Genomic DNA, 19,783 nt, shown 5'->3' with positions numbered 1-19,783 from the left:
CATTTAAATATTTCTGATATTGATATAATCTATCAAATCTATGGAGATTTAAAAAAAAATCATCTTAGGGCTTTCCAATCTATATTTTAGACCGGAAATCACTATATCTTAACAAAATATATAGCAGAACATTTAAATATAATTATAACGCCATATTTGAGTTATTATTTAATAATATAATATAAAACACAGTTTTCAGCTTGGAATATAAATACATTTATTTGTCGTTTTTTTCGCTATGTCTACATTATGAGTTTGTTGCCGTTTTTTTTTTTAGTTTAGTGTTCTTCGTTTTTCATATAACATTTTTTAATTAAAATAATTTCTTTCTCCATCCTGTTGATAGTGCTGTCGGCTACTAATGTCTTTCGCTTCCGCATTTTTCATCCCGAACATATCATTAAGTAAATGATTATTATGTATAGTGTTTAAATTTCAAACTCTAACAATTAAAAACAGTTAAAAATTTAAGTGTCTTCCGTTTTCGTTTTTGTTTTTTTTTTATTCTCCCCGTAGTACATACATTTCCTGTTTCTCGTTTTCTTTTCACTAATTTTAAATTTATTCGTAGGCGCTTTCTCCTAAACAAAAACAAACTAGCCGATGTTGTTGTTAACAGAAAAAGAATGAATTATTTACAATAAATTGTAAACGAAAAAGAACTCCGCACACATCATCGTCGATAAATAGTTGCTCACTAGTTAATTACAATGCTTAGGCTTCGCTGAATTTAGTGTCCGATTATTTGTAATACATATTTACGATGTAAATTAGGCCTATTTATTTAGTTACAACAGATTTTCATTTACGTTCAAACATTTAACTTGGACTTTATCGGGCGATTGGGTATTTAAGTGTGTGTGCTCTCTTGAGTTTATTTGATTTGTGGGTGGTTAAATGGTTATTTAAACATAAAATTAAAATGCCACTAAAATTTGCCATAATTAAACGATTTAATTCTCTACTCGCATTTACTCTTAACTGTCAGCATTATTTGATTCGTTTGCCGTATTAGAAAAAGTGCACTTATGAATACTGCATTCGGTCTGAAAGTAGACAAAATAGAAAATTGGTTAGTCATAGGGCAGTATTCCTCGCTGAAATAAATGGAAAAGGTCAGCGGTAATCGCCATAACAGCCATAATCAAAGCAATTTGACTGCGATTTACAATTTAAAATAGGCAACTCTGACGCTTGGCCCCCGCCCCGGAGAATCTCCGTCGCAAAGTGATAAACCAAACAAATGCCCGGAACGCCAATGGCATGACATCATCCAAACGGTTGGCCCGAAACGATAAGAAACCAGATATGAGCCGATTAAAGAAACCGGCTATCTTCGACTTGCCGCGTATCGTGTGATAACACCCATGTAAATAGTTAGCATGTAGCTGCCGCTGGCTGACACTTACTGTCCTTCTTTGAAGTACTCCTTCAGCGTTGTGCTGAACTTCTTGGAATATTTGACAAACTCCTTCTTTCGCTGCTCCACAGCCTGCTTGCCCGTAACGCCCGGTATGAACGAGCCGATCTCGTTGACCACATCGAGCAGTTTCTTTATGGCGCTGGCGATTTCCCTGTGGAAATATGAGACATTTTGTTAGATAGTGTTTAATTGGGAACATTGTAACTCCAGAGACTCGGAGATATGGGTAAACAATTTCTTATCCTTGAAGTTTTAAGTTATGCTGATTAAATACATCAATTTAGGATAGATTTATTTCTTTGGCATTGGTCTGAGTGAGAAGTATGGCTGTGTATGGTATTTTGCTCACTTGATGGTCTCCAGGAAGGTCTTCCTGTCGTTTATCTCATCGGGTATGCGACTCAGGATCACCTTGAGGGCCACGGACTTGCGGTTGAGCTCCTGGAAAGGCTCCTCCGTGCGCGTCAAGCGGTACTCGTTGACTATGGAAGGGGGAAGATCGTTAGCTAGCAAAGGTAAATTGTTGGCGTGGCTACTTACGATCCGCTTCCGTAATGTTGCCCTGCAATCGGAGCACGGCCTCGTTTAGATTCACGTTCAGATCGGCCCGCCGCACAATGGTGGCGACGAGGTCATAGCAGAAGCCCGGATTGTTCTGCTCCGATTTGAGAATGGCGGAGCGCAGAGATTGGGCAGCGCCTACGTCGCGTCGCTCAAGCTGCAGGTGCAATGGTAAATGGTAGATGGAAGTTAGGCAATTGCAAGGGGTTTACGCAACAGAACCGAATCTCTGGCGGGGCTGAGGGGTTGGGATGCGGATTTGGGCCTCGGCCAAGGGCACGGAGCAGCGCAGAGCGAAGCACCTGGGCCCGTTTCACCTACCTGGGAGAAAATGGGCCGCAGTATGACGGGCAGAACGAGAGACGTGGTTGGCTCGCCCATTGTCATTTCTAGGTAACTCCAAGTGCGCTTGGTCTTGGTCTACTGCTGCCTATGTGTCCAGGCGCATGCTGCAGGATCCCACTTCCAAATCCTCTAGAGTGCGTTGTCCGTTGCTTTGCTCGCACGACCCTCGCAAATCAAATTAACAAAATTAACAAAAATTGTTCACAACAAAATGAGCACAGCGCAGTGTTGTTTAGAGGTGGAGAAACATCGAATGTTAACATCGAATGTCATCGATGTTTTCAAAGCATTGGTAATCGATGTTAGGCACGCCAACATTGCTTAACACTGGTTTGCCAGCGATATGTTCGTTCTGGGGCTGGCTATCGGTGGGCTTTGGTGCTGGCACGGCTGTGAACAGCTGATTGTTATCGGTCTGCGTCCACCACCAGCAGAATTACACTTGAAATTTGTTTATTATTGTTTACCTGGACTTTTATCACTGACAAGCGAAATGGCCAGCCACGACATCAAGCTGGAGGTCTGCGTGGACTCCATACGATCTGCTTTTGCCGCCGAAGCTGGCGGGGCTGCGCGGATTGAGCTCTGCTCGGCCCTGGGCGAAGGTGGCTTGACCCCCAGTGTGGGCACTCTGAAAACCCTGAAGGAAACCCTCACCCTGCCCATTTACTGCATGCTGAGACCCCGGCGAGGCACGGACTTTGTCTACAGCGACGAGGAGATGTGCGCCGTGCTAACAGACATGGAGCTGCTGCGGGAGAACGGTGCCGATGGCTTCGTTTTTGGATCCCTGAATCCGGATCGCAGTATCAATGTGGACCAGTGCCGGCATGTGATGCTGGAGTCGGGAGGCCTGCCGGTGACCTTTCACCGCGCCTTCGACCTCACCGACCAGAAGAGCATGGATGAGAACGTTGAGCTGCTAAGGGAACTGGGCTTCAAGCGGCTGCTGAGCAGCGGATTCCGTCCCTCGGCCGCCAATGGTCTGGATTGCCTGGCGCAGCTGATAGCCAAGCACCACAGGGACTTCATTGTGATGCCCGGCGCTGGCATCAAGGTGTCCAACCTGGAGGAGATCCTTACGGTCAGTCGCTGCCAGGAGTTTCACGCCTCCGCCCAGGACACGGCCGGCGAGGATTATGTGGCTCCAACCACCACGCGCATGGAGTGCGACGTGACCATGGGCAAACAGGACGTGGACCCGTACTTTGGAACCAATGCCAATGTGGTGCGCAAGATGGTCACCATCGCGAATGCCATGAGCTGCCGCTGAAGATCTCCAAATAGTTCTTACCCTAACCCTAAGCCCAACTTTTATTCCTTGACTGTCTGTGAACTCCAGTTTCGTCTATATAATTTGTAAATAGCTAGTAGCTGTTGTTACTACTTAAGTAGTCTTATCCCTAAAATTCTAAATCTTAAAAATAATCGAAACAAAGATTATTCGGTAGACATTGCACTCCGACGACATGATTGTGGAAACAATAGATAGCCCATCTGCTTTGAGGCTACATTACTTTAATCATCACCTGGACAATGTGGAAAATATATTGCGCAGAATAGAATCCTACAGTCTTGAGCTATATAACCATATTTGTGGCACAAAGAAGCTGGTGGCAACCAATCAAAATTTAATTGCACGTCTCAAGAAAAATGATCAAACTATGAAGACGCTACTGGAGGATAAAGATCAAGAAAAGCAAGTGGGGTAAGGAATATAAGATTATCTGTAATGTTCCCAATACATTTTTGGGCTCTTCCGACAAAAGGCGAAAAAATCTTTCGGATAAAAGGCAGTGTCATCTTCGTAAGACCTGCAAGGTGACCAACATTCGGGAGATATGTTGGACGCAATGCAAGTCTCACATCACGACACAGAAAGAAGAAAAAGCCCAGGACTGGGCGGAAATACACAGGAAATCCCACACATTGCTTAGCTCTCTCAAGAAAGGTTTTAAACGGCAGAAAGGTGGCCAGGAGCTTAGGGACGAAATAATACCAATGTTCGATCGAAACGAGGAGATCATTTTTAAAGGTATGTGCCAATGGTAGCTGTAGATATATCTACTTCACAATTTAAGTATCTTTAAAGTAAAATGCATCTTCAAGTTGGTCGAAAAGCTGGACTTTAAAACAGCTAGAATTGCAGATGTAAAATCAGTTTGCAGACGAGTGCTAAGTGGAATGTTCAAGCGTCAGAAACCTTGTCGTGAGCATAAAGTTGTTAAGTCTCATATTACACTTATTTACCCCGAAAATCCCTACCTGTCTCCCTAAATATAACATTTAAAGATTTAAAAAACATACCCAAACAAATTGTAATTTATTGAAATTTGGGTTTGAGCCTAGAGAGAGTTCAAGTCCCAACTAACTTATAAATTATACTGATAAAATGGAGTAAGTTCAAATTTTGTTATTTTTTTATTGTTATTGAAGGGCTTAAATTGGAACTAGAAAATAAAAATGTAGGCAAGAGTATTTATTTGAAGTACAGACCGAAAACCTTATCGATATGAATCGAATTGCAATCACATGTAGCATACCTTTTGGGGCTTAGCGCGCAGGCGCCTGTAAAAATTGATTCACTCGAGCTGTGTGTTTGGCCAGAATGGTGTCCTTAGAGGCCGAGAAATTGTGATACAGCTGGCTGAAGGCAGCCCCTAATTTCCATTCACTGTCAATGTCAACATCCAAAGCTTGGGAATCGAAAAGCAAACCTCAATATTCGTCATGGACTTGGACGATGTGGCAAGTCACCATGGATTCGGCCAACATATGGCCATGGCCACGTACAATGTGGAGGTGAGTCTGGACTACCCCCAACTAACCAAGTAACTTATGTGACCCACCCTTGCAGACCTCGGCGGTGCACAGGAAACTGCAGAGCAAAGTGGAGGCCCTGAGGATCCTGCGCCAAGAGCTGGAGCAGTTTCGCGTGGAACGTGACCAGTACAAGCTGGTGGCAGAGACCCTGCAGCTGCGCTACTCGGCGCTGAAAAGCAACAGTGAACTGTTGGCCGTCGGCGGATGTGGAGCCCTCAGCGAGAACTCCAGTTTGGCCGCCCTGCTCCATGAGACGCGGGAGCAAAATCTTAAGCTCAGCACTGAGGTGGAGGCCCTGAGGCAGCGGCTCAACGAGCTCCAGGGCGACATGGAACTACTCCGCGAAACGGAGGCCAGCAACAAGTCGCGGGTCCAGGCGATGGCCAGTGAGAATGCCGCCCGCAACAAGGAGGAGCTGCAGTGGCGCCGAGAACGGGCCAACTTCATTTGTCACCTGGAGGGGCTCAAGAAGCGGAATGCCCAGCTGGCCTTTGATCTCAAGGCGGTCATCGATGAGAAGGAGGAGCTGATCACCGAGCGGGATGCCTACAAGTGTAAGGCCCATCGCCTGAACCACGAGCTCTTTGTGGCCCTCAGGGCTAAGAAAACGCATCCTAGAGTGAGTTAGGGGTGTTAAAGGGTGTTTTTTGTTATTTAGTTATTTATCCTTAATTATATAGCTTTTGGACATCGATGGTGTTTTGCTGGAGAACAAGTACCTGCATGAACGTGTGAAGATCCAAGACAGCGAACTGGAACTGACCAAACAGAGCATTACTAAGTACAAGGTACTATACTAGACTTTTAAAAATGGTTAACAGATTGATGTACATTTTGTATATATATTCAGACCATGTTGGATGCAAAAAGGAAGAAGGGTATTGTAAAACTTGGAGGTGGTAGCACAAATGAAGATACCATACTAAGCCCCCGACAAGGTGAATATTATTATAATATCAAGAGACCAGCTTCTAACCCTATTTAATTCCAACCTTCTTATAGTTAAAACAATCCTGGAGAGTGGCATCGATCTGCCTCAAAAAACAGAGAGCTTAAGCGACCTAAAATCCTTGTGTCTGGCTCTGCTGGACAACTTAAACGATAAGAATTTAGCCCTGACTCACCAGAAGAAGACCAACAAGTAGGAAAACATGGTTTCCAAATCAAAATACATATTGTATAAAATATTCCACAGAATACTGGCTGGCAAGATGACGGAGCTGGAACAGCGGTGGCAGCAGCTTCTCTCCGGAACCGAAGATAACTCAGAGGGTCAGGAGGAGGACGAGGAGTACGGCTATGCTCCCTCCCAGCTGCTCCTCAATGGTTATTGCGCCGCCATGGTTGATGATGTCGACATCAGCAGTACTCCGTCCATTGCTCCAGACAACGAAGGCGTCGCCATTACACCAGATCCTGGAGATTCTAGAAAGCCCAAGTCGGCTGAGGCCCTGCACTCCGACGATGGAATGTCCTCGCTTTCGACCGAGTCAGTGGATTCCTCTGTGTACGAGGTCGATGTGCAGCCCGATGACTTCCAAAAGTCTTCGTCCGCCACCACGGATTCAGGCAATTGCGGTCTGAGCAGTCGATGTACCGGCACACCACGAATATCCAGTGCTGTGGCCCGGGAACGGATGGAGGATCTGAAGGACCTGCCGCCTCACCTGGCCACTCTGGTGCAGAAGGCTCTCCACGAACTGGACATGCGGGATTACGAGGCTATGGTCACGATAAGGGCCGAAAATCTGTCTGCTATTCCTTAGAGAAATACTAGTGCAATTGAGGACTCCCAAATAGATGGAAGCATATCGCAGTGTTGACAAGAGATATAATATATATGTATATTACCGCAACAGCGTACAATAAAACCAGATTATAAAACAGGAAACTATTCAATTCTATAAATTGTATGTATTAAAGTTTAGAAGCTTAAATTACGCGCCCAATAAACGTGTGCTATCGATTAATAATCGAATAGAGTGTTGCATAGCGCTAGCATAAACCCACACATAAACATCCCAGTCTGGGTATACATTTTCTGATAAGAATGCAATAAACATCGCGACTAACTAAAGTTTCGAGTTTATGAATTAAAAATGCCTTAGGACACGTCCAGGAAGTGCCATGTAGAGTTAACCCAGTGCCACAAAGTGCGGGAATGGAGCAGCAATCAAAAGTAATCACCAAGCGGGCCAAAGCAGGCCAATTCTAGTCGGGAGCAGCCGCCCATCCCAGCCAGGATGTCCAACGATGTGCAGGTGGCCCGGGTGGCCAAGATAGCCGCTACGGATGTGCCGCGTCGGAGTGGCAAGCAGCGGGACTCCAGTGGGTTCCAGGGCAAGCACTCCGGCAGCGCCGCTGGCGAGGATTTCGAGTATGTCTTCGGGAGCATCTCGCCGCGAGGAGGAGGACCTGGTGCCAGGCACTTGGTGGGGTCCTGCGACCTGGACTCCCCGGAGCACACGCAGCGGGACACCACCGAGAGCGACAACAATATCTCCAGCTGCTCCACGCTAGACATTGTCAACAAAGTGAGTGATGGGGCTACACTGAGAAAAAGGATTTAGCTAAAAAACATTTATTTAATTTCGAGTTTTAAACAATCTTTATTTTTTATTTGAAAATTTTGTATGAAAATATATAATTCTTGTTTTGTTTGCATTCCGCTATTTTAAAGGAATACATTTTAAAAAGAATTTAATTGAAAATATATTTAACCTTTTTAAGATTTTTACCTAAAACCTGGAATTATTTTAATTGTATTTCCCTAGAAATATAGATTATAGATAGTTTGTTTTTTGTAATATTTAAAATTGATTTTAAATTATTTAAATAAATGTAGGGTGAGACTTTTTTTGGGACCTTCAAATAGAGCTATGGTTCTTTTGTATGTTCCCAAATATCTGTAAATTTATTTGAAATCCCAAAAATTCTACAAGTGCCCATTTTCAAAGTGTTGATTTTGTGGGGGTCTTGGAATTCGGATGGCTCCCAGTGCGCAGATGCGTGTCGAAGGCTGAGGGTCAAGTTGCAGCGGCGGAGAGCGCGGATGCACCCGCGGTTGGATGACGACGTAATCGCCAGTCGAAATTTTCCACTGGACCATGATATCGGAGCAACTGCTTCCGCGCAGCCTGAGCTGCCTGTGCTGCAGCGACACGCCGTCGGTGCCCAGCGACAAGAGGCGCAGCTGGGAGTACACACTGATGGCCCATCCACTGGCCAGGCGACCCATAAACGTGATGACCTCGAGGATAGCCATCTAGAAACTTCTAATTAGCCTCTTTCCTTTCGATTCATCCACAGGTTGAGCAACTGTCGGTGCAGCAGCTGGAAAACCGGGTGCGCGAACTTACCCAGCGCCTTCAGCAGGCTGAAAGACAGCTCACGGAGAGCAACACAGAGCGGGAGATATGTCACAAGCGGCTGGAGGTGGTCAGTCAGGCACACGAATGCCGCATCACCGAGATGCACTGCGTCATTGCGGAGTTGAGCAAAAAACTGCGTAGCAAGCAGGATCACATTATCATGGAGGAACAAGAGCCCGAGGGTAGTGGTGAGTAGAAGTGCTAAATGATTCAAGCAAATTCCTAATCCCCGATTTTCCTTCCAGAACTGAGCTTTCAAGAGGGTTCTGTGTACAACTCTGAGCTAAACCTCACCAATCCCGACGCCGAGTGCCAGACGGAACCACTGGAGGATTTCGAGGGCGCCTGCAGCACCACCAGCGTGGGCAACATTGGCCGCATGCCGCAGGAACTCAGCCATAAGGGACAAATGGAGGCACTGCAGGAGGAGGTACTGCACTTGAGGGCGCAAATCGCCCTGCTTCAGTCCGAGATTTCCACCAAGGATGCAGCCGTGGTCGAGGAGCAGACCAAGGTGGCCTTTTTTGGCTGCGAAACGGAGGTCAATGAGAGCGGACAGCGCCTCAATGATTTGAATGGTATAACAGATCCAGGTCCTGATGAAAAACGTGACTAACAACAATGGGTTTCTTGCAGCTTGTGTTTCCTTGACCAGCCCGCAGAAACGTGTTCCCGCCGTGCCGAAAATGGCAGAACGGGTCAAGTTGCGTTGCGCCAGCAAACATGAATCCGGTGAAGATCCATCCCACGAACAGCATACATCCTTAAGCAACGAAGTAAGCTGACCAGCTTCTTCCTCCTAACCAACTAATTTAAAAATTCTTCCCTTTCAGCACATTAACCTGGTGGAACATTTGGTGTGTGAGCTGAAGGAACAAAACCTGTTCATGGAAAGCTTTATGGAGCCCCTGCAGCTGAGCAAGGAACTGGAGCGATTTCAGCGGCGAGTTGAACACTTGGAAATGCGAAACACCATGTTGGCACTGACCCTGGACGAATGCAAAGAGCACACGGAGCACTTGTATCTGCTATGCGGCAAATACGAGTCCAATGCGGTTGCCCTTCAGCTGGCGCTAAACTGCAGCGATCGCGCAATCGAAGCATACGACGTAATGCTGGCTCTGCTAGAGAGCAAGTAAGTCTGGCTAGGATGATCCTTGTTCTGTATCCCCTCTTCTACACAAAATCCCTTTCAGGTTGGCTCTGCTTGGGGAGAAATCAGCGGCCGCGGAGGAGAGTCGCCGATCCGTGGAGGCGGTGGCCAGGCACCTGCTTGCCCGCCTGGACAGCGAGAAGAAGGTCTGTGAAAATAGTCTGGGACCGTGGCAGCACAACATCAACCTGGGTCCCGAGGATGCCCCAAAGATTGGACGCTCCTGGTGTGCCGACGACGACAATCGTCTGCGCTACCACGTCTCCAAGCTAAAGGGACGCCGATCGACTGTCCAGCACACCATCGTCAGTCTAGAGTCGCCCTTCAGCGACATATACGAGAGGAAACGACTGGCCTTGGAGAAGGAGCACGAGCTTCGAAGCGACGACAAGAAGTCACCCATCGACCTGGAGACGGCAGTGATCATGCAGGAACTGCTTGAGCTGCGCGACGCGAATCTTCAGCTGAAGTCGAAGATGGATGAGGCTGAGCAGGAGCGGCAGAACGCCAACGAGCGAGTAGGCATACTCCATGAAGCCTTGAAGCAGCTGCAGGCCAGCAATCGGGTCTCCTACTCGGAAGCGGAGCACGCGGCCCTCACGGAGCAGCAGTTGGTCGAGGCCTTGACTCGGGAAACAGAGCTTAAGAGTCGCATCCAGACGCTGTTGGCCAACGTCACCGCCTCGCAGAAGGCCTCCGACGAGAAGTACGAGCAACTGCATCAAAATGTGCGCGAGTTGCAGAAATCCAACCAGTAAGATTATTTCTTATCAGTACGATAAGTTGGATAAATGGTTCTTCTATCTCCATTAGCAACCTGGGACAAATGTTGGAGCAAAGCAAGCGCAAGTACCAGCAGCGCATAAGGAAGCTGGAGCAGAAGATCGTTGACCTGCGACTGGACTACGAACAGGGCCACAGTCATGTTCCTGAGACGACTCTGTAGGTGTGACGACTCATGACGACCATCCAGGAGGGCTAATCAACAGGACGTAAAGAGGGCGCGCTTGTCACATATCCCGCAAAAGATCTTTCCCTCTCGATCATATCGCTTAATTTATCCTCAATGCAATGCCCATCTGCCCGCCCAACAGTCGCTCCTGGACCCGACATGAACAAGACAGTATCACGAATGTGCCATGCGATTAACTTGTAGCCGGCTGGGGCTGGGACGAGTGTGTCCTTGCCTCGCGGATCAGGCTACAGCAACTACATACTCAACTACATACATACATATTCAGAGGTGCCATGAGCAAGGCTCCAAACGTGGGATTGGAGCATCCGTATCTGGGCCACAAGCAATTACATATACATTACACATACGACTAGGCAAACTAAGGAGTTAGTTACTCACGACGCGTACACGGGATCCTATATTTATACAATGTATTCGCATTTTGCTTGTTATATGAATTCAATATGTATTTAAAATTGTACAAATTATAACATGTCTACTGAAACTAATTATTGAGTTTGTTTAAGGCTCGAATTCAAAACTGGCGCCAAGAACCTATAGATGAGCTAGTGAAATCGAAAATTTAAAAAAGTCCCATCTCTATTTCACGGTTTAGTGCTGCAAAGTACCAAAATCAATTAGAACTGCGATATTGTGAAATACGAATGTTTTGAAAATTGATGCTAAGTTAATTTCTTTAAAATGAGTGTCTCAGACGAAATAGAAAATGTGGTCATTAAGGTGGAGGAAAGCAATGGATCCGTAGAAGATGGCGGGAATAAAAGAAAATCCCCCACAGAAGCCACAAACAGTGGTGATGAAAATCCTGAGGCAGAAAGCAGCACAAGCAAGCGCGTAAAATCCGAGGAGCCTGGGGTTTCCATTAAAGCGGAACCCAATCCCGATACTCCTGTTCAGGTTAAAGCAGAGCCCGTTGAGGAAGCAGATGAACCCGCTGTTGAACCCACTAGCAGTGGTTCTACAATCCCGGTGAGAACAGAACCAACCGCCAATGGAAACCCACCTGCAGCGGCGGTGGTAAAGACCGAACCCACTAGTTCCAATGGACAGGCCGCCGTTGACTCTTCAGTCTCCTCGAGCAGCACCCGGATTTCTTGCCGCTTCGGAATCCGATGCTACAGGTAATGTCAAATGGCCCATTTTCAACTCATCAAATGTAATGATTTATTCCAATGCCAGACGAAACCCAGCTCATCGAAGTGCAGAAGCTCATCCAGGAGACCAGGACTATCGTCGTCCAAACTTCCCAGAGCCGCCGCTCGGAACTCCCGCTTGTCCCTTTGGCAACGCCTGCTATCGCCGTAATCCAGTCCACTTTCAGCAGCATTCTCATCCGGCGGATTGTAGGTAGGACGCTTCCTTTGCACCCGCTTCAAATTGGCTAAAGATCAGTCTAGTCAATTCCGCGCAGAACATTAGCAATCGTCTGCGCCAACGACGAGCCCAGATTCAGAATAATCAGGACTCTGGAACGGAAGAGGAAGAGGAGGACCCGTTCGGAGGCGACAATGACGAAGATGCTGACTATCGTCCTGGCGCAGATATTGACGAAGATGAGGATGATGAGCTGGAGTTTGAAAGCCAACGCATAAACAGTGATGATTATGATTAAACCAACCATTCGAATTCGTTGTTAACTTAGATTTATAAGCTTCATTTACCAAATAGTTTATTCAATATATATATATTCCATTGTTGTAAACTTATTTCTAGTAGAAGCCTTCGTCGACATCTTCAGCTGGCTTTTGGTCAAACGTGGCTCCCCATTTGGCAGCCTCTCCACCGCGAACTTTTACATTATAGCAGACATTCTCGGCCTTCAACACACTCTGCCTCATGGTGGTGATCTTGCGCCATAGTTCCCGGGCCCTTTGGCAGTTCAGACTGATGTATCTAAAGGAAAAAGGGGTGATTAGTAAGGAACATTTTAAGGGCACCTATTTATCCTACCCAGTGTAGAAGTGCTGCAAGGTCTTGCAGGTCTCCAAACAGGTGTCGGTATCGCCACTGCCCAGCGAATTTATGCAGCGGCGCATGAGTTCCCCAGTGAGATCGGAGAGACCCAGTATGTATTCAGTGGGGTCCACAAAGAACTGGAATTTCTTGGGGCTTTCCTTTTCTTCCAGAGGAACCACCTCCATTTCTTCGCCTTCGATTGGCTCTCCCTTGGGCTTGCTGCTCTCCTCGACGTACTGCATCACCGACTGGATGGCCTGCCAGTCGGAGACGCTCTTGGCTTCGTTCTCACCCTCTCCATCCTCATAGCAGAGGTACTCCATGTAGGTGTACGCTTCAATGAACTCCTGCAATCCCGGCGAGTAGGCGGCGCGAAATTGGTAGACATCCTGGTCGCGCAGCTCCAGAGCCACAGCCCTAAAGTTCACCTCGATTAGCTTGGTCAGGCGCTGGCGGGCCTCCTCCAGGACCTTCTCCTTGTTCTGCTTGCGCGAGTCGATGGAGTGCAGCAGAAAGATGATCCGCTTGGACTCGATGGTAATGTCGCGACTCAGCTTGACGATCCGCTCGTGGCGATCGTGTTTCATGGTCAGTTCGTTGGAATAGTTCCGAAAGGCCTGGACAATGGGATTCTCCTCATCCAGTTGCACCGCTGGCGTTTGGCGCTTTCTGGGCGCGTTGTTGCGGTGGCCGGTACCTCCGTTCTTGGGCATGATAAAGGGTTTACTTGGCTTTGTGAGTTATTCCCCTTTAAAAAGATAAAAAGCCTTTTCCCCGGCTTTATTCGCTTCTTTTTTTGTAAACAAATAGGGATGTTGATAAATCTATATATCAAAATATCGATATATCTATAAAAAAATACGTCGACATAGGCCGAAATCAAAGTAAAATATGTTAATTTAAATATGTTTTTTTTATTAAATTGCAATTTAAATACGTTTCATTATTAAATTTAAATACGTTTCATATTAAAATGCAATTTAAATACGTTTCATTATTAAATTTAAATACGTTTCATTATTAAAATGCAATTTAAATAGAAAATACGTTTCATGATTAAAATGTAATTTAAATACGTTTCATTATTAAATATAAATACGTTTCATGATCAAATTTAATAAAGTTTCATGATTAAAATGCAATTTAATAAAGTTTCATGATTAAAATGCAATTTAACAAAGTTTTATGATCAAAATGCAATTTAATAAAGTTTCATGATTAAAATGCAATTTAACAAAGTTTTATGATCAAAATGCAATTTAATAAAGTTTCATGATCAAAATGCAATTTAATAAAGTTTCATGATCAAAATGCAATTTAATAATGTTTCATGATCAAAATGCAATTTAATAAAGTTTCATGATCAAAATGCAATTTAATAAAGTTTCATGATTAAAATGCAATTTAATAAAGTTTCATGATCAAAATGCAATTTATTAAAGTTTCATGATCAAAATGCAATTTAATAAAGTTTCATGATTAAAATGCAATTTAATAAAGTTTCATGATTAAAATGCACTTTAATAAAGTTTCATGATCAAAATGCAATTTAATAAAGTTTCATTATTAAAATGCAATTTAATTAAGTTTCTTGATTAAAATGCAATTTAATAAAGTTTCATGATCAAAATGCAATTTAATAAAGTTTCTTGATTAAAATGCAATTTAATAAAGTTTCATGATCAAAATGCAATTTAATAAAGTTTCATGATTAAAATGCAATTTAATAAAGTTTCATGATCAAAATGCAATTTAATAAAGTTTCATGATCAAAATGCAATTTAATAAAGTTTCATGATTAAAATGCAATTTAATAAAGTTTCATGATCAAAATGCAATTTAATAAAGTTTCATTATTAAAATGCAATTTAATAAAGTTTCATGATCAAAATGCAATTTAATAAAGTTTCTTGATTAAAATGCAATTTAATAAAGTTTCATGATCAAAATGTAATTTAATAAAGTTTCTTGATTAAAATGCAATTTAATAAAGTTTCATGATTAAAATGCAATTTAATAAAGTTTCTTGATTAAAATGCAATTTAATAAAGTTTCATGATCAAAATGCAATTTAATAAAGTTTCATGATTAAAATGCAATTTAATAAAGTTTCATGATTAAAATGCAATTTAATAAAGTTTCATGATCAAAATGCAATTTAATAAAGTTTCATGATCAAAATGCAATTTAATAAAGTTTCATGATTAAAATGCCATTTAATAAAGTTTCATGATCAAAATGCAATTTAATAAAGTTTCATGATTAAAAGGCAATTTAATAAAGTTTCATGAAATGCAATTTAATAAAGTTTCATTATTAATTTATTAAAAAATTCAATTTTATTGTTTTCATTATTAAAATGCAATTTAAATAAACTTTAACTTCAATACTCAATATTTATCGGATTTGGCGGGATAAGATACTTATCAAAAATAATCGATATATCGAGTATTTTTTTAAATATATTTTTCACATCCCTACAGCTCTACTTTCGTGGCAATAGAATTTGTTTAATCAATTATTAAATACATTTTCCGGCTCAGGCCATGCATGATTCCGTCAAGAAGTCGACGCACCTGGCCGCCGGATCCACCAGCACCGCGGAGAAGCTGTGCTTCGACAAGAATGAGTTTATGAAGGTGAGTAATCCCGGTCAGATTTGTGTTCCGCTGTTAAAATATTCTTTCCAACAGGCCAACTTTTCAGTGGACGAGTTTCTGCACAAGAATCGCAATGCACCAAGTCTGGAGCAGCTGCGGGACAACCTGGGTCTTTACCTTAAAGGTCTGCGGGCGGCTATGATCGATCTGATCAACGAAGACTACGCCGACTTCGTGAACCTGAGCGCCAACCTGGTGGGCTTGGATCAGAACATAGAGTCCATACAGCAGCCGCTGGAGCAGTTCCGCAGCGATATTGAGAGCATCCACGGTCTGATCGACGAGAACGTCACCGAGCTGCGGGCCCAGTTGGAGGAGAAGCGCCAGCTGCGGGAGTTTAAGCGGGGCTTGCAGAGCCTGAAGAAGGTGTACGAGACCATCAGCAAACTCCAAGACCTAATCGACCGGAAGCTCAGTGGAGAGCAGCCAATCAAGGCGGTTGACCTGGAACGAGCTGCTCTGGACCTGATTCAGTTGAAGTTCCACGAAAAACACTGCTCCAAGCACTTAAATGCCGAACAGCAGGGCAAAATCCAGCAGCTGGAGGATCAACTTCATCAGCATCTCCGACGCTTCTTCAATGATGCCCTGAGCCAGGCCCGCAACTCCGCACCGGAACATTTAGAGCGCTGCCTGCGCATCTATATAACCCTGAATGCCTGTGGTCAGGCGGAGCGCGTATTCCGCGAGGATGTGGTGGCACCTTACATGACCGGAGTTATCGGTGAACAACAGCTGCAGAACTCGCCACAGGGCCTGGCTGGCATCTACAGCAAGATCCTCAACTTTATATCGCTCCACATGACAGATCTGCTGCGACTTACGCTCTACTCCGACAAGTTTCCCGGCTTCAACTTCGTGGTCAACAGCTACTGGGCCGATGTGGAGACGCGTCTTGAGCTCCACATGAACTCTATATTTGCACCGGGCAACTCGGAGGTGTTCTATGTAAAATACAAGTGCACCCGCGACTTTCTTGGGAAAATAGAGGAGTTGTTGACTAGCTCCGGGGAGCAGGCGGTCACATTCTATCGGCAGCACAAGCAGACAAAGAGCTTTGAGGCCCGGTGGAATCTACCAGTTTACTTCCAAATATGCTTTCAGGTATAGTATGAATATATTTTTCAATTAAAATTCAGTTTTCATCAGAAATTCTTCTAGGAAATTGCTGGTCACTTTGAAGCAAAGTTGGAGCCTGTGCTGCAGGACGACACTTTGAAAAGCAATCTTGGTGATAAGGACTACAAATTAATGCCATTCAATGCCGCCAGGGAGGCCATGTCACGGTGCTGGGCCGAGGGAGTTTACCTGCCGGAAGTGTTTCCCAAGTTCTATAAGCTTAATGTGCAGATAGTTCTGCGTCTCTCGCGCTGGATCACGGATGCCATTACTGTGTCCAAGGGCAGCAACTTCGCAAAGTCCTACACTCGACATCAGTTGCTTATTGCCCTGCACGCAGATATTCGCAAACTGGACGCTTATCTGCCGGAGCTACAGCAATTGATTGTTCAGTCCGTGCCCGCTGAGCAGCGTACAAAAATTTTTAACGATGTCCTAGCCAAATCCATGGCCGCTCTGGCCGACACGCTGGGCGCTCATTTGACCAGCATCCAAAAGACCTTGGTGGAGTTGCTGATCGGAGAATGTGAAACGGACAATGTGCGCCAGGTGAACGATTTGCCGCGATTGTATCGCAAGACCAATCGAGAGGTTCCCTCCCGCTGCTCCGGCTACGTGGAGCAAATGCTTCGGCCGCTGAAGGCGTTTGCCCAGCAGAATGAGTCCCAACTTGGCACACTAGTGGTGGAGCAGATCTTGTCGGAGGTTGCTAGTCACATAACCAAAGCGTAAGTGGGAATGATTGTTCATTTAGTATGAGTCTCTCTCTGATCCTATTTCAATCGCAGGTACTTTAATGTGGTGAGTGATGTGCTCACATCGGTGCAGAAAACTGAAGAGTCCTTGCGCCGTCTTCGAAATGTAAAGAGTGGCGGATCTGCCTCGCTCTCGGCAGGAAATTCAGCTGTCATGTCAGACGATGATAAGATTCGCGTCCAGCTTCGTGTGGATGTCACATCCTGGAAGCAGGAGCTCGGCAAACTGAACTTCCAGCCTACGCAGATCGACAAGCTGGTCGAGTTGACCAATATGGTGGAGGATAGCATCAAGCTAAAGGATAACAATGCTTAGACGCTACCAACAAACAGTTATTAAACACATACACTTCACTTTATTCTTTTTAAATGAATTCTAACGATTCTTTAGGCACAATGAATGATTGTATTAGGACTACGAATTGTATATAATATATATAGGCATATATGTTTATCATATATTTAAATGCATTGAATTTCACGATTGTTATTGGTAAATACAGGCGATGGCAGAGACTTTCCCTCGAAGTTAGTCGCTGTTGGAATGAAACAGAGAAGAGATTGCGGATAATTAAGCAACAGAGCTCGTCAAACGGTGGCCTTTGAACGGTAGGGGTAAATATAACGAATATTGCAAAAACGGCAGGCAAGGAACCATGCATAACATAACTCAAGCTAGCATAGATATATACAGAGGTGTTCGGGAGTGTGTATATATAAAATGAGCGGCATAACGGAAGACAAACAGGATGGGCAGGCTCAAACCAAAACAAAACTAGGCCTGCTACATTACAGTTTGAGTTCCTCGGTGTCCGGCAGCTTGCGGAAGAACCATTGCACATGCTCCTCGGTGACATCGGCCAGCTTAGTTGGCTGCCACTGGGGCTTCTGGTCCTTGTCGATGAGCAGGGCGCGCACTCCCTCCTTGAAGTCGCTGCGCTCCAAGTGTCGCACGGCCAGACGGTACTCCATAATGAGACATTGGGCCAGAGACAGCTGGGAGCCGAGCTCCAGCTGGCGGAACGTGACCTTCATCGAGGTGGGCGACACCTTGCAGAGGGTCTAAAATAGACAAACAAGCTATAATTTTTTCGTGCCAGTTAAGTAAAGTCGTGCCGCAGCTTAAACACCGCTAATTGGCTGGGAACGGATCAAATATAAAGGCGCTAAAAGCGCGCCAAGATTTGATTGGCCCAACCAATTAACATTCGATTGTGTGCTTATCACTACGTGAACCGTGAACCGCCCTCACCTCCAGCGTCTTCTTGGCCCACTCGCTGCCATCGTTCTGCAGGTTCTCCAGAATGCCCTCCACCGAACCCGCCGAAAAGTTCTTGTTGATCTGCTCCAGGACGGGCTGTAGCGAGAAAGGTTTCTCCGGTGTGGAATGGAACTTCTGCAGCAGCTCGGGCACATCATCTGCATCCGGGCAGTTGAGCAGCGCCGTCTCGAGATCAGGGATCTTGCTGCTCTCGCAGTAGTGCGTAGCTATGCCCGAGTAGAAGACATCGCCGCCGCGCAACCGGTATCCAGTCAGTCCCAGGTAGAGACCCAGTTTTCCCTGCAGGCGAGGCAGGAAGTAGGAGCCGCCCACGTCGGGGAACAGACCAATCGCCGTCTCAGGCATGGCGAACAGCGTCCGATCGGTGGCCACACGGTACTTGCCGTGGACACTGAGACCCACACCGCCGCCCATGGTGATGCCGTCAATGATGGCGATGTAGGGTATCTTGTAGTTACCGATCAGGGCGTTCGTGCTATACTCCTCGCGGAAGAAGCTCTTCGACTCGTCGGAGGGGCCTGCCTCGACCAGGGCGCGCACATCTCCGCCGGCGCAGAAGGCCTTCTCGCCCGTGCCCTTGATGATCAGCAGCGACTTGGACTTCTCGCACTTCTTCAGATGCTTGTAGATCTTTCGCACCATCTCCAGGTTAATAGCGTTCAGAGCCTTGGGACGGTTCAGGATGATCATTCCCTTGTTGGAGGACTCCGTGGCCAGCACGGAGGAGGAGGATTGGCGGACGGAGAGGTCCATTACAGGTGGTTTCGTGTTGGATATCGCTGCTCCGCCGATCAGCGGCAATTGGCTGCAGGTGCGATGACCGAATGTGTACACCAACCTTTGAATTGGGCCCTGCTGTCGGCGGGGAATTGTTTTCGAATAGTTAAGCGCTTCGATTTGCACGAATTTGCATTACTTACCATTTTGAATGGCTGTCAGTCGCTGTGTGGCGTTGTGTTTAGGATTTTGGCGTTGCGCAATAGAATTTTAGCACCCGCACAGCTGGTTGTTCTTGTCGGGGGTTGCCAGACCGCCCACATGCCGGAAGTGGGGCAGGGTGTTCCAGCAAACGGTTTTCCCGGAAATGGCTTAGTCTCTAAAAATTTGAAAAAGTATTGCGGAAGCGAAACTAGAATATGAATTTTATTTTGTTAGATCTAGAAGTAATTTAATGAGCACATTAAGCTATGGCCTTTAGCTTTTGAACATTATATCTTGACTTAATAATATAATTTTTAAAAATTATTTTTTGTGCTTAATTTTAAAATTGTTTAAATCATTTTAAGTATTTAATTTTTTTAATATTTTTAAACTAGAAATTAAACTTAAGATTCATTTTAGTTTTTACTTAAAGTCCGC

The 19,783-nt window shown here is 45.2% G+C and overlaps 8 protein-coding genes across 11 annotated transcripts; 5 read left to right on the top strand and 3 right to left on the bottom strand.

Annotated features, from left to right (window-relative positions):
- Positions 1 to 466: 466 nt before the first annotated feature.
- Positions 467 to 2,566, bottom strand: Ccm3 (programmed cell death protein 10 Ccm3). The gene is made up of 5 exons (XM_017076768.4): positions 2,306 to 2,566; positions 1,964 to 2,141; positions 1,773 to 1,905; positions 1,410 to 1,574; positions 467 to 1,046 (listed from the first exon to the last, which is right to left on the bottom strand). Exons 1-5 carry the CDS (start codon positions 2,369 to 2,371, stop codon positions 962 to 964), a joined length of 627 nt encoding a protein of 208 aa, XP_016932257.1. The 5' UTR covers positions 2,372 to 2,566; the 3' UTR covers positions 467 to 961.
- Positions 2,567 to 2,657: 91 nt separating this feature from the next.
- On the top strand, positions 2,658 to 3,894 carry LOC108011593 (copper homeostasis protein cutC homolog). The gene has a single exon (XM_017076761.4). It carries the CDS (start codon positions 2,673 to 2,675, stop codon positions 3,600 to 3,602), a length of 930 nt encoding a protein of 309 aa, XP_016932250.4. The 5' UTR covers positions 2,658 to 2,672; the 3' UTR covers positions 3,603 to 3,894.
- A 912-nt stretch (positions 3,895 to 4,806) lies between these two features.
- LOC108006393 (coiled-coil domain-containing protein 149) lies at positions 4,807 to 7,043 on the top strand. The gene is made up of 6 exons (XM_065865185.2): positions 4,807 to 5,131; positions 5,187 to 5,771; positions 5,833 to 5,940; positions 6,003 to 6,090; positions 6,155 to 6,293; positions 6,348 to 7,043. Exons 1-6 carry the CDS (start codon positions 5,060 to 5,062, stop codon positions 6,916 to 6,918), a joined length of 1,563 nt encoding a protein of 520 aa, XP_065721257.2. The 5' UTR covers positions 4,807 to 5,059; the 3' UTR covers positions 6,919 to 7,043.
- Positions 7,044 to 7,200: 157 nt separating this feature from the next.
- LOC108006405 (colorectal mutant cancer protein) lies at positions 7,201 to 11,140 on the top strand. 2 transcript variants are annotated; one of them, XM_036817397.3, is made up of 7 exons: positions 7,201 to 7,686; positions 8,462 to 8,711; positions 8,769 to 9,101; positions 9,160 to 9,299; positions 9,357 to 9,658; positions 9,720 to 10,430; positions 10,490 to 11,140. In XM_036817397.3, the coding sequence occupies exons 1-7, from the start codon at positions 7,396 to 7,398 to the stop codon at positions 10,620 to 10,622; spliced, it is 2,160 nt and encodes a 719-aa protein (XP_036673292.3). In that variant the 5' UTR covers positions 7,201 to 7,395; the 3' UTR covers positions 10,623 to 11,140. The 2 variants fall into 2 exon arrangements, with proteins under 2 accessions (XP_036673292.3, XP_065721256.2); XM_065865184.2 differs by lacking the exon at positions 7,201 to 7,686 and adding an exon at positions 8,144 to 8,394.
- A 121-nt stretch (positions 11,141 to 11,261) lies between these two features.
- Positions 11,262 to 12,358, top strand: LOC108006406 (aprataxin and PNK-like factor). Its single transcript, XM_017069929.4, has 3 exons — positions 11,262 to 11,773; positions 11,832 to 11,995; positions 12,050 to 12,358. Exons 1-3 carry the CDS (start codon positions 11,334 to 11,336, stop codon positions 12,262 to 12,264), a joined length of 819 nt encoding a protein of 272 aa, XP_016925418.4. The 5' UTR covers positions 11,262 to 11,333; the 3' UTR covers positions 12,265 to 12,358.
- Trax (Translin associated factor X) lies at positions 12,279 to 13,422 on the bottom strand. The gene is made up of 2 exons (XM_017069931.4): positions 12,603 to 13,422; positions 12,279 to 12,545 (listed from the first exon to the last, which is right to left on the bottom strand). The coding sequence occupies exons 1-2, from the start codon at positions 13,319 to 13,321 to the stop codon at positions 12,362 to 12,364; spliced, it is 903 nt and encodes a 300-aa protein (XP_016925420.4). The 5' UTR covers positions 13,322 to 13,422; the 3' UTR covers positions 12,279 to 12,361.
- A 1,621-nt stretch (positions 13,423 to 15,043) lies between these two features.
- Cog2 (conserved oligomeric Golgi complex subunit 2) lies at positions 15,044 to 17,618 on the top strand. Its single transcript, XM_017069932.4, has 4 exons — positions 15,044 to 15,247; positions 15,302 to 16,372; positions 16,430 to 17,115; positions 17,176 to 17,618. Exons 1-4 carry the CDS (start codon positions 15,155 to 15,157, stop codon positions 17,456 to 17,458), a joined length of 2,133 nt encoding a protein of 710 aa, XP_016925421.4. The 5' UTR covers positions 15,044 to 15,154; the 3' UTR covers positions 17,459 to 17,618.
- Hibch (3-hydroxyisobutyryl-CoA hydrolase) lies at positions 17,476 to 19,499 on the bottom strand. 3 transcript variants are annotated; one of them, XM_065865726.2, is made up of 4 exons: positions 19,345 to 19,499; positions 18,395 to 19,279; positions 17,936 to 18,204; positions 17,476 to 17,678 (listed from the first exon to the last, which is right to left on the bottom strand). In XM_065865726.2, exons 1-4 carry the CDS (start codon positions 19,345 to 19,347, stop codon positions 17,672 to 17,674), a joined length of 1,164 nt encoding a protein of 387 aa, XP_065721798.2. In that variant the 5' UTR covers positions 19,348 to 19,499; the 3' UTR covers positions 17,476 to 17,671. The 3 variants fall into 3 exon arrangements, with proteins under 3 accessions (XP_065721798.2, XP_065721800.2, XP_065721799.1); XM_065865728.2 differs by having other exon boundaries at positions 18,395 to 19,276; positions 19,345 to 19,479; XM_065865727.2 differs by having other exon boundaries at positions 17,476 to 18,204.
- Positions 19,500 to 19,783: the final 284 nt, after the last annotated feature.

The sequence above is a fragment of the Drosophila suzukii genome, chromosome 3 (assembly GCF_043229965.1).
Source record: "Drosophila suzukii chromosome 3, CBGP_Dsuzu_IsoJpt1.0, whole genome shotgun sequence".
Classification (NCBI taxonomy): Eukaryota; Metazoa; Arthropoda; class Insecta; order Diptera; family Drosophilidae; genus Drosophila; species Drosophila suzukii.
This window is presented reverse-complemented; position numbering and strand designations above follow the sequence as displayed.

Bases quoted from the DNA above. Each gene is read 5' to 3' on its own strand.
- Ccm3 (XM_017076768.4), bottom strand. From the start codon at position 2,371: ATGACAATGGGCGAGCCAACCACGTCTCTCGTTCTGCCCGTCATACTG. The intron at 1,906-1,963 runs GTAAGTAGCCAC...CCCCTTCCATAG, and splicing joins CAACATTACGGAAGCGGATC to TCAACGAGTACCGCTTGACG. The intron at 1,575-1,772 runs GTGAGCAAAATA...ATATTTCCACAG, and splicing joins ACCTTCCTGGAGACCATCAA to GGAAATCGCCAGCGCCATAA.
- LOC108011593 (XM_017076761.4), top strand. From the start codon at position 2,673: ATGTTCGTTCTGGGGCTGGCTATCGGTGGGCTTTGGTGCTGGCACGGC.
- LOC108006393 (XM_065865185.2), top strand. From the start codon at position 5,060: ATGGACTTGGACGATGTGGCAAGTCACCATGGATTCGGCCAACATATG. The intron at 5,132-5,186 runs GTGAGTCTGGAC...CCACCCTTGCAG, and splicing joins TGGCCACGTACAATGTGGAG to ACCTCGGCGGTGCACAGGAA. The intron at 6,091-6,154 runs GTGAATATTATT...ACCTTCTTATAG, and splicing joins CATACTAAGCCCCCGACAAG to TTAAAACAATCCTGGAGAGT.
- LOC108006405 (XM_036817397.3), top strand. From the start codon at position 7,396: ATGTCCAACGATGTGCAGGTGGCCCGGGTGGCCAAGATAGCCGCTACG. The intron at 8,712-8,768 runs GTGAGTAGAAGT...TTTTCCTTCCAG, and splicing joins ACAAGAGCCCGAGGGTAGTG to AACTGAGCTTTCAAGAGGGT. The intron at 9,102-9,159 runs GTATAACAGATC...GGTTTCTTGCAG, and splicing joins GCGCCTCAATGATTTGAATG to CTTGTGTTTCCTTGACCAGC.
- LOC108006406 (XM_017069929.4), top strand. From the start codon at position 11,334: ATGAGTGTCTCAGACGAAATAGAAAATGTGGTCATTAAGGTGGAGGAA. The intron at 11,774-11,831 runs GTAATGTCAAAT...TTCCAATGCCAG, and splicing joins TTCGGAATCCGATGCTACAG to ACGAAACCCAGCTCATCGAA. The intron at 11,996-12,049 runs GTAGGTAGGACG...AGATCAGTCTAG, and splicing joins GCATTCTCATCCGGCGGATT to TCAATTCCGCGCAGAACATT.
- Trax (XM_017069931.4), bottom strand. From the start codon at position 13,321: ATGCCCAAGAACGGAGGTACCGGCCACCGCAACAACGCGCCCAGAAAG. The intron at 12,546-12,602 runs GTAGGATAAATA...TTTTTCCTTTAG, and splicing joins TTGCAGCACTTCTACACTGG to ATACATCAGTCTGAACTGCC.
- Cog2 (XM_017069932.4), top strand. From the start codon at position 15,155: ATGCATGATTCCGTCAAGAAGTCGACGCACCTGGCCGCCGGATCCACC. The intron at 16,373-16,429 runs GTATAGTATGAA...AAATTCTTCTAG, and splicing joins ACTTCCAAATATGCTTTCAG to GAAATTGCTGGTCACTTTGA. The intron at 17,116-17,175 runs GTAAGTGGGAAT...TTTCAATCGCAG, and splicing joins GCTAGTCACATAACCAAAGC to GTACTTTAATGTGGTGAGTG.
- Hibch (XM_065865726.2), bottom strand. The intron at 18,205-18,394 runs GTGAGGGCGGTT...TGTCTATTTTAG, and splicing joins GGGCCAAGAAGACGCTGGAG to ACCCTCTGCAAGGTGTCGCC.